We start from the raw sequence: 11,642 nt of genomic DNA, 5'->3' as shown, positions 1-11,642 counted from the left end.
TTCATGGATGATGTTCTTGATGCCATCTCACAATTCCTCTGGTTTTCAGTTACTGGTATTCAATGCATTAAATCTTTTCTTTAAATGGTCTCTAAATTCAGGAGAGATATTATCATCGTTGTATTTTGGCTCTCATGGACTTGTTTTAATTGTCTTTAACTTCAACTTGAATTGGCATATGAGCAGTTAGTTGATGGTCTGTTCCACAATCAGCTCCTGGCCTTGTTTTGGCTGAAGATACTGAACTTCTCCATCACCTCTTGCCACAGACGCAGTCAATCTGATTCCTGTGTATTCCATCTGGTGAAGTCCACATGTATAGTCATCACTTATGCTGTTGAAAAATATATTTGCAATGAATAAGTCATTGGTCTTGCAAAATTCTATCATGAGATCTCCAGTGTTATTTCTATCTCTAAGGCTATATTTTCCAACTACTGGTAACCCTTCTTTGTTTCCAAATTTTGCATTCCAGTCACCAGTGATAATCAACATTGCATGTTCGGTCAATTTCAGACTACAGAAGTTGCTAGAAATTTTCAGTTTCCCCATCTTTGGCTTTGGTGGTTGGTGTGTAAATTTGAATAACAGTAGTATTAACTGGTATTCCTTGTAGGTGTGTGGATATTATCCTATCACCGATAGCACTGTACTTCAGGACAGACCTTGCAACATACTTTGTGACGATGAATGGCACACCATTCCTCTTCAATTTCTCATTCCCAGCATAGTAGATCATATGGTTGTCTGATTCAAAATGGCCAAAACCAGTCCATTTCAGCTCACTAATGCCTAGGGTATCAATCTTTATGTGTTCCATTTCATTTTTGACAACTTCCAATTTTTCTAGATTCATACTTTGTACATTCCATGTTCCAATTATTAATGGATGTTTCCATCTGTTTCTACTTATTTTGAGTCATGCCACATCAGCCAGTGGAGGTCCCGAAAGCTTTACTCTATCCAAATCTTTAAGGTCGTCTCTGCTCTGAGGAGTCAGCTCTTTCCCAGTCGTATTTTGAGTGCCTTCCGACTTGAAGGGCTCAACTTCTGGCACTATATCAGACCATGTTTCAGGGCTATTCACAAAGTTTTCCAGCAATACATCAGACCGTGTTTCGCTGCTATTCATAAGGTTTTCACTGTTTGAGAAGTGGATGGCCTCTTTCTTCTTCGACTGTCTTAGCCTGGAAGCTCCACTGAAACCTGCCCACCATGGGTAATCCTGCTGGCATTTTGCAACACAGTGGCATAGCCTCAGCCTCATAGCAACACGTAAGCACCACAGGATGACAAACTGACAGGCAGTATGTCTCCCTTAGTTATTCCTAATGTCCCTGCCCCTTAAAGATTCCAACCTTAGAAATCTTACTGGGTAGTTCTACTCTGTCATATTGTCTCATAGCAGTAGGTTTGGTTTATAAGTTAAAGGCTGATGGAGTTCCTCAGACACACATCAAAAATTCAGACTCGGATAGAAAGGAACTTTCTACAAAACAAGCAATACCCACCAACTGGCTTCCAGTAAGGACACTTAAAGAACAGAGAAGAATCAGGTCTGTTGGAACGTATTCAAGAGAGCACTGAATGTGAGGTCAGTTTGACATGCTACCTTTTCACTGATCTTCTGATAACAAATCCAGTATTCTGGGATTAAGATTTCTAATGATTCTGTCTCGGATTTTCAGATTTTCAAAGCGAGTGTATACAAGAGGGACAATTTAGAGTCAAATAAGAATCTACTGACACTTTCATTCATTTGTTCATAATTATTGACACTTTCTATTCACCAGGCACTTTTCTCAGCAGTGACCAAGTCAACATCAACTTGTGTCTCTACAGAGCTAGCCATCGAGCGCCACCCTGTGCTGTCCTACCCCATGCCCCAGTGCCCTCACCACTGCCCTTTACTACACTCTCCCCTCTATCTCAGCCCCACCTTCCTCAGCTCAGAGAGATTCCCAGTGGGAAGGGAGATGCAGGTGGTGCACTTGATACAGGTTTGTGGTCATACCCTCTAGTGAGCATAAAGGTATGAAGAACTAAAAATTAGCTTCCCTTCATAACGTGATTGGCTATTCCTGATGTTAAGCACAGAAGCTTGGGTGGTACAAGTGGTTTGTGATCAGCTACTATCCTAAGGGTTGCAGGTTCAAACCCACCCACTGATTTCATAGAAGAAAGATCATGGGAAATCCTACTGAGCAGTTCTAGTACACATAGGGTTGCCACGAGTCTGAATTGACTGGCTGGCAATGGGTTTGGTTTTGGATGTTGATCACATTTCTCTACCTATAATTACATAATCCTAAGGACTTCAAAGCATTTTATAACCACATGATAATAATATCTCAAAAAAAAAGTCTTAAGACACCAATTTCAAGGAACAAGATAAATACATCTTGCTTTTTAAGTGACAATTTTCCATGAAGGCATGTATTTGTCTATAAGCAAATTTTATTTAAACATTTATTAACTGTAATTTTCTAAGGCCTGTCTTAGTCTGCAATAGCAACCCATACAGTTTGCAGTCATTTTCAATTGTGAAATACAGATCTCTTGAAGTTACTGTCATTGTAATTAATTCATGGCCCAGACATCCAAGAAAATCTCATAAAACAGAATTCAGAAATTATTTATTATGATTCTGAGCCACTTGAGAAAAAATGATTGTCACAGGATTAGGTTGTTTTTTTTTTTTTAAGTAAGTTCAATGAAATTTAGAAAATTTATTAACAACTAAAGGTTTCCCAAGGATCTTTGTTTTTGTTTTTTGTTGTTATGTGCTGTCGAGTCAAACCCGACTCATAGGATCTAGTACAATGTTTATGGTTTTACTAAAATTCCCAGTAGCAAAAATTCCATGAGCGTAAACTATCATCTATTGAAACTCTTTGTGACATTTTCAGAATATTAATTAACTTTAAAATAAAACTTATTTCCTCTCTCCCCAGAACAATCTGGAATGATTATAAAGGCCAAGTATTCCTCTGATGCCCAGCTTATTGCTGGGTAATAATGACTTATTGCTGGGTAATAATTATGAAGAGTTCAATTTGGTACATAGTAAGTTCATTTCAACACATAAATATTTTAATAGTTCAAAAAAAAAAAAAACTTGTGGAGGCTTGATGGTTGAATACACACACACACAAATAGTTCAGTGCTCGGCTGCTAACTGAAAGACCGGTAGTTCAACGTCACCAGTGGTTCCCCGGGAAAAGACCTGGCAATCTGGTCTCGTACGGAGTCTACAGATCACAAGGGCAGCGTCTGCACAGGAAGACAGTGCAGAGGGCAGGAGTGCATAAGAAAGAAGGGCCAGGGGAAAGGTAAGCCTAACCCACAAGGCAGAACTGGGAAGAGAGTTATTCCATTATGGGGATTGCAGTCAATACCATGAACCAAAATGTATATGAACTGCTGTGTGGAAAATGAGTTTGCTCTGTAAACTTTCACCCAAATCACAATTTAAAAAGAGAAAAAAATGATCATAATCTAGCAAACCCTATAAGACAATTCTACTCTGCTACAAGGGTGATTGACTATGTGTTAGAATCGACATGACAGTACCCAACAGCGACATGGTCAAATGCCAAAACAAAGTTTGCATTTTAAGGATAATGATAAAATAAGGAATTAAGAACTTTTTTCCCCATTTTTAATGTATTAAGAGAGGGTATAGAGCTACCCCCCAAGTGTTTAAACACATCAGAGAAAAGCTTCCAAAGAGCTTGGTGCTAAATTGGTGGTCAAATACAAAGCCAGGCCTATCCTAGTATAATCCTTGATGTGAAGACTGGGGGACTGAACCTTTGAAAGTCACTGGGACTCATAAGGCAAATCTGAGAAGACAGAAAAGCAGGTTAAGAAGTTAGAGTGGGAACAGAAACACAGTACTGGCAAACTGGCAGAATGCAAGAAAGGGCTGCGTTTTCATTGTAATTAATTATTCAGGAAAATAAAAAGGGCATTTTATAAACTAGACATTTAGGTTGGGAAGAACGTAATTAGTAAGAAGAGTGTTTAATCGAGACATCACAGTTAAGACATTGAAAAAACAGCACCTCAAGCACAAAAGCCATTTCCCACCACACATGGTATAAAGAGCTCTGCTGACACACCTCGGTACACTCCTCTCTCTGAACCATCAATATGAAGCTGTCCTCAACTTCCTTACAGGTCTCTCACGCAAGCTGTGAACAGAGCCTCCCTTAAACAAGACAACAACCTAAGAGAGTAGAAACATGGACATATAAAACCAAACAAACCAAACCCACTGCCCTCAAGCCGATTCTGACTCACAGCAACCCTCACTGGGTTTACAAGGCAGTAGATCTTTACTGAAGGAGATCGCTCGGTCTTCCTTCCACGGAGTAGCTGGAGGGTTTGATCCACCAACCTTCTGGTTAGCAGTCAAATGCCTCCAGAACTCCTTAACTAATTCTACCAACAACTCCTCCAAAGGAGAGGTGATTATTGTTATTACTTGTCATCCAGTCGATTACAACTCATGGTTACCCATGTGCTCCATAAGGTTTTCAATGCTATGACCTTTTGGAAGCAGATTCCAGGCCTGTCATCCAGGGCACCTCTCAGTGGGTTAGAACCACCAACCTTTCAGCTAGTAGTTGAGTGCTTAACCATTTGCACTACCCAGGGACTCTTGAAAGCACATTCCATCCATAAGATACATTATGAGATTTGTTTTTAATGATCACCTTTCATAAATTGAGCCAAAAGAATTAAGAAAATTCAGTCAACAAAAATTTACTTAAAAATCGAAGCATGTTCATAGTTTACACACAAATTCAAGATCTTTTGAGAACTTGAGGCACTTCTGCCATGGAGATTTAAAGCTTAGATTTGTTGTAGGTTACACGTATTAAAAATAAAGGGGCAAACTCATTACTACACCAAAACTGACATTTAACTTCAAAATCATTTACTACAAATGATCTGCCCAGAAACATCTAAACTATTACTTGTGTCTCTCTTTTGGTTACCTTAAAAAAAGAAAAAATCAAACTCATTGCCATTGAGTCAAACTCGACTCACAGCGACCCCTACTTGAGTTTCTAAGGTAGTATCTCTATGGAAGCAGACTGCCCAACGTTCCTTCTGAGGAGTGGCTGGTAGGTTTGAACTGCTAACCTTCTGGTTAGCAGTCAATGCTGTGGGCACTATGCCACCAGAGCTGCTGCCTTTGGTTACCTAGTGCTGCTCTAACATAAATACTACAGGTGGATGGCTTTAACAAACAGGAGTTTATTCTCCTACAGTTTAGGAGGCTACAAGTATGAGTTTAAAGTGCCAGCTCTAGGGGCTGGATAAAAGCCCCCAGACCTTGGAATTCCACTCTGCCTCTTGCTCCCAGCCCAGTGGAGCTGGAGGCGTCTCTTCACTCGGGCAGCTGCTGGCTGCTGAGGCTGATGAACCCAAGGTCGACAAATAAAATGGCACACTCCCCAGATTATCAAACAACACGGCAGGCCACTGGTACAAGTTCAGAAAAAGTCCCAAGATTGGCAGGGCACAGCAGGCTGCGGGGTGGAGACTCAGGTACATGCAAGGTCCAAGCATGCTAAAAAGCTGCAGAAACTTTTCTCAGTGCTTCTTCTTACATACTGGAAGCAGACCACATCCCTAAGACAGCTACTCAGCTGCTCCGGTAGATTCTACCACAGAGTTGATTACCAGTCTCATCAGAGGGAGTAACTATATCCAGCTGCCCAGCCTCTCAAGACCTGGCCTAACCAAGCTGACATATAACCTTAACTACCACAGTGTTATAAACAAAACCAAATCAGAAGCATGCCTGGGTAGAAGCATTTGATCTGAGAGAACTTCCAATGAGCACGGTCAAACACGATCCATGAGCAAGTGCGCACCTGCTCACACAGCTTCTTGAAAAGCTGTAACGGCCTCTGTATTTACTCTGTTATACACGTGGGATGACTGAAGCTGTATGATTTTTATACAGTAACTACAGGGCGGGAACCCTGGTGGTGCAGTGATAATCACTCAGCTGGCAACGCTAAGGTGGGCAGTTCAAACCCACCAGCCATTCTGTGGGAGAAAAATGTGGCAGTCCACTTCCATAAAAACTTATGCCTTGGAACCCCTATGGGGCAGTTCTACTCTGTCCTGTAGGGTCACTATGAGACGGAGCCAACTAAATGGCAATGGGTTTCAGGTTTGGGAATTATAGAGCAATAAGTTCAGCTTGTCTGGTTTGCTACAGTAGCTTTTAAACTGAATAACCACAGAAAAATGACTGTATTCGATATACTAATAGCAAATAAACTCCATTAAATAATAGCAATATTGAAACCAAATATATAGACAAGTGTTGAAAGCTGTGCTGTTACTGCTGGGTGGCCACATGGTTGATTCCAATTCATAGTGACCCCTGTGACAGTAGAACTGCCCTACACGGCTTTGTAGGCTGTGATCTCCACAGCAGTAGATGGCCAGGTCTTTCTCCTGCAGGGCTGCTGGACAGGCTTGAACTGCCAACCTTTCACTTAGCAGCTGAGTCCTGAACCAGTGTGCCACCAGGGCTCCTTGGTTAAAGCTATACACTCGATTAAATCTTACACACACACACACCAGAATTCAGCACAGGTACTTCTCAATATCAAAAGCCAATTATTTTTTAAGAGAGTTTCCACATGCATGGGAGGAGCTCTGGTGGTGCAGTGGCTAGGGCACTGGGCTGTTAACCAAAAGGTCGGTGGTTTGAATCCATCAAGCTCTCCCTGAGAGAAAGATGAGGCAGTCTGCTTCCATAAAGATTTACAGCCTTGGAAACGCTATGGGGCAGTTCTACTCTGTCCTAGAGGGAGGGTCACTACGAGTCAGAATCAATTCAATGGCAATGGGAACTTTGGTTATGGTTATGGTTTCTATATCCACAGTTAATTTCATCTGCCTGTCAACAGAACTTGGTACTACTGAAATAAACATTACAGAAGGAAAAAATTTTTTCCCCAGACTTTACATAGAACCTATGGTTAAATAAGGTAACAAGGGTAGTGGCACAGACGCACTAATGAAAATAATTTTAATCCTAATGCTTTTAAGAATTTGCTCTATGACTTTGGGCAAGTTACACTACTCCTGTTCTCTAGCTGCCTCCGTAAGTGACATAGGCCATGCACAAAGAACACCACCAATGAATGAGAGCCACTTTGCAAATCAAGCTGAAAAAAATTAAGCTGGCTCTCTGCCTCACACCATGCACAAAAATAAGTAGCAGTTCAATTAAAGATCTAAATGTATAATATAAAGCAAAAATCCTAAGGCTATTTCATCATGTTAGCGTAGGGAAGACTTCTCTCAGCGAGCACAAGACATATAAGCCAATAAAGGCTGATAGACTGTACTACATAAAAATGTAAAAGGTTTATTAGAATAAGTGATACTGCAGTGTGAAAAGGTAAGGACTGGGAGAAAATACTGAACATCTCAATAGACAGAGGTTAGTATCTACAATATATAAAGGGCTCCTACAAAGCTATAAAAACAAACAATCCAATGGAACGCTATGTAAATATGTGATACACAAATAAAAATCAATGGCCAATAAACTAACAAAAGAGACTCCATCTCATTAGTAAGCAGAGAAGTGCACAATAAAATTTCAGAGCGGCAAAATTTAAAGGTAAAGTATTTCACTGCAGTCAAAGGTGTGGGGAAATGGGCCTGCCCACAAGGTGTTGAGGGGAGCGTACACTGATTGGCCTTGTTGTTTTGGAAGGCAATTTGACAGCAATTACCTCAATGGAAAATGTACATACCCTTTAACCAAACAGTTCTGCATCTAGAAATCTACTCTACAGAAAGACACCTGTGCATAAAGACACAAGAATGAGGATATTCAGTAATAAAGAAAACCACCAAAATATCTATTAGAGGGGAATGATTAAATTATAGTACATCCATTCAAGAGAATGTTTTGCAGATGTTTAAAAAGAATGGGAATGATTGTGAAAGTTGTTTTGAAAAAGTCAGTCTCAGAAGAATTACATTGGGGAAAGAAAGAAAACCTAGTTAGTTGTTGTTTTAAAATATACAGAAAATGTTTTGGAAGATCAGGAAGAGGGGAAAAAATTAAAGAACAGTTTACATCCACATTTACTGTCGGAATGTTTTACAACAATCATGTATTACTTTTATAATTAAAAAAATTTTAAAAAAGGAATTTCCTAAGTCATTCATCAATGCATCACTTCCAGGATCCCAGCATGCAGTATTCAGTTCCTAGATCCCACTACCCAGGACGCAATCATCCTTATAAAGCCAGTAACAATCCTTTGCCAACTGTAGTTGTGTGATATAAAGAAAAAAATAATGTATCTTGTTACTGTTGTTGTTGCGAACAAAATAACACCGCACTTTTGCTCCCTGCTGGCACAGAGGTGGGTAGGTCTATGGGAGCAGTCAGTTCCCAATGAAGAGAGAAATGTCTGCTTTAATCCTTCACTATGGCCCAGCAAACAATTCGGAGTCCACCTGTGACAGGCCAGGCAGCGGGAGGCTTGTGAAACAAAAGGGGAGAACAGGAAGGCTACACACGGCACATGCCACTTCAAGCCCACTGAAGCTGTCAGAAACTCTAAACGAAGTACAGTTTGTGTAATACAAAGCTTGTGGGAGAATCCACCCCAACAATGTTTCCTGAATACCTAAAGAAGCTGGTTACAGATAGAGGTTACCTACTAGGGCAGGTTTTTAGATAAATACTGGTCTGTCTGAGAAACGGCTAGCTTCTAGTTGCATCTGTTTTAAAAAGTCTTAAAGCCATTTTCATCGTTTCCCCAACTCCCTCTTATCCATCAGACCTTGATCTTGACCATCAGAGTTTTGTTAACCACAGTGCTTTTCAGGAATACAATTCCCAAGGCTGGCAAAGGATAAGGGTTCAAGAGAGTGATATAATAAAACACTTCAATTTAGGAAGGTCCAGGTTCAAATCTTTACTGCCACTTCAAGTGATATTACCGTGAACAACTTCTCTAACTTGATCCAAGTGAAATGATGACGAGACTCACCACACGTGGAAATAAAACATACCAAGCACCTACGTAAAGCACCTGTGTACAAAGGACCCTCGACAAATGGGAGGTCTGATTTTTACATTACAAGACCTTTGACCAGAGTCCGAGTAGGGGGAAGTAGAAGGTGGAGGATGAACTATTTCTCCTGGAACACCACTGGGACTAGACATTTGGCATTTTAATTTGCCGAAAATGAATTGATTCTGTCAGAGCATGCAGAACGTAAGTGCATTTGACAGAATACAGCAAAGCTAGGATTTATATTGTAAGCTATTTTTAAAACTGCCTGGTTAGCAAATTGCACCAGCTGTGCAAATATCCTGGCTTCCATTCACAACAAATACAAGACACACCAAACTCTCCTTCAGTGAATCTGGCCTCATCAAGGCATAGACCACTCTGCATAACTCATTTCTAAGGGTTTCCGAGACATAATTTTCAGAAGGCACACCGAAAAGAAACTACTTTTCAGAAGAAGAAGGAAAAAAAAGAGAGAGGAGGGAAAGAAGTGTCTTTCTTCTGATTTTCAGTAAATTCCATGAGTCACTGTCCCATTCAACTTAAAAGACTACTGTTGAATAAAAAATAGTCAATGTGTCAGTCCTTTTAATCAGGCTTAACTGTTTTTCCTTTAAAAGAGCAGATGGAAAACCAGTCTGTTCTGCAGCACAATTTTTCAAATTCTGTAACAGAGGGAGAAAAAGGTCTACTCACTCCCCTCAAAAAAGGTACCGGCTGACTCCCAATTTCAGTTTGAAAACCAAATACCCTTTCAGAAGTCAGAGGAGAGATCCTGAATTATGTAACATGTTGGTTAAGTTATATTCTTTATCATTCTTGTTCCTTTAGGGAAACAATTTGTTATTTAAACAATGATGAGAAGTACAGATAACTAAATGGGACAGAATTTCAGGAAGCACTATTCAAATAAATTCACACTCAAAATGTGGAGAAACCATCTATTTAATTTAGTTCACTTCATTAAAGCACTGTTAAGGGAAAGATACACCATTTCATACTTTCTTTTTTGGAAATCAACCAAACTGAAACAGTTCTATTTGTAACATCCTGAGCCTTAAAGTTTTGCTGTGTGAAGTGTGGCAAACTACAAAGTCAACTTTCTTGGCCCTCCAGTGAACTGGTTTACAAAGAGAGCAATGCAGTAACGGGCAAGCACGTGGTAAGGCCTCAACATCCCCAAAGCAGACATCCCAAGCAAACAGCTCAGCTCCTCTAACCGAAGTGCTGCAGACACTCTGTAACAGAACCCTCTTTAAATAAACTGTGACTCACTGTTTGCTTTCTTCGCCAGGAGGTGGAGTCTTGCCATGTCCTTCCATTACAAAATCCTCCTGCTCCACCTGTAAAGACAAGCAGCATGGGTCAGCAGCGAGCACTGAGCTGTGTCTCACTCCAGAGTACCAGGGCCTGTCCCATGCAGAGCCACATGGTCATTTTCACCACAGTTCCTAGAACAGAAGCCCTGGCCGATGATGTGCAATCTTCAAGTTCATCTAGGGAACTTCTCGAGTGAGTAGATTTTCAGAATGAGAAAGGAAGCACATTAATTTACAACTCATGTAACTGTGACAAAAGATTGTTGTTGTTGGCTACCGTCCAGTCAGTTCCAAAGTACAGTGACCCTACGTACAACAGAACCAAACACTGCCTAGTGCCGTAGCACCCTCACAGTCATTGCTATGTCTGAGCCATGTTGCAGCCTCTGTGTTAATCCATCTCACTGAGGACCTTCCTCTTTTTCGCTGACCCTCTACTTTATTAAACATGATGTCCTTCTCCAGGGACTGATCCCTCCTGATAACATGTCCAAAGTACGTGAGACAAAGTCTCGCCACCTTTGCTTCTAAGAAGTATTCTAGCTGTACTTTTTCCAGGACAGATTTGTTTGTTCTTCTGGTAGTCCACAGTATAGTCAATATTCTTTGCCAACACCATAATTCAAATACATCAATTCTGCTTTGGTCTTCCTACTAGATTGTGTTAGTCAACTACTAGATTGGCTAAAATTAAGAAGTTGGGCAAAATCAAGTGTTGGCAAGGATCTGGAGCAACAGCAACTCACTTCCACTTCTACCAAAAACTCAAAATCAAACTCACTGCCATCAAGTCAATTCTGACTTATAGCAACCCCCTTTGTGTTTCCAAGGCAGTAAATCTTTACAGAAGTAGAATGCCCAGTTTTCCTTCTGCAGAGTGGTTGGTGGGCTTGAACCACCAACCTTCTGGTTAGCAGTCAAATGTCTTAGGCACTATGCACCACAGCTCAATTGGTACAACTAATTTGAAAAACAGTTTGCCACTGAACATCTAAACATGTATTTATCTTATGAGCTACTGATTATATTTCTAGGTATATACCCTAGAGAAACTTTTGTATGTGTACAAAAATATTGTAGCAATATTATTCTTCACAGAAAAATGAGAAACAAATCTCCATTAACAATAAAATGGATATATGGAATCTGGTCTTTTCAGACAAGAGAATACTAACTGCATGAAAATGAATGGACGACAGCTACACACCTATCTGGATGAATCACAGAAACATAATATTGGGAG

The 11,642-nt window shown here is 40.4% G+C and overlaps 1 protein-coding gene across 1 annotated transcript in view; it reads right to left on the bottom strand.

Annotated features, from left to right (window-relative positions):
• Window positions 1-10,758, bottom strand: part of TNRC6B (trinucleotide repeat containing adaptor 6B) — a 171,503-nt gene extending 160,745 nt beyond the window's left edge. Inside the window, exons 1-2 of the mRNA XM_042781065.1 lie at window positions 10,753-10,758; window positions 10,356-10,423 (exon numbers count right to left, since the gene is read on the bottom strand). Of these exons, the coding sequence (XP_042636999.1) occupies window positions 10,356-10,423; window positions 10,753-10,758 (74 nt within the window). The remainder of the gene's footprint in view (window positions 1-10,355; window positions 10,424-10,752) is intronic.
• Between the last annotated feature and the right edge of the window lie 884 nt (window positions 10,759-11,642).

This window comes from Orycteropus afer, unplaced genomic scaffold, assembly GCF_000298275.1.
Source record: "Orycteropus afer afer isolate SDZICR_OR568_19922 unplaced genomic scaffold, OryAfe1.0 scaffold00083, whole genome shotgun sequence".
In the NCBI taxonomy this organism is placed as follows: domain Eukaryota; kingdom Metazoa; phylum Chordata; class Mammalia; order Tubulidentata; family Orycteropodidae; genus Orycteropus; species Orycteropus afer.
Note: the sequence above shows the minus strand (reverse complement) of the source record. Positions and strands in the feature narration are given on the sequence as shown.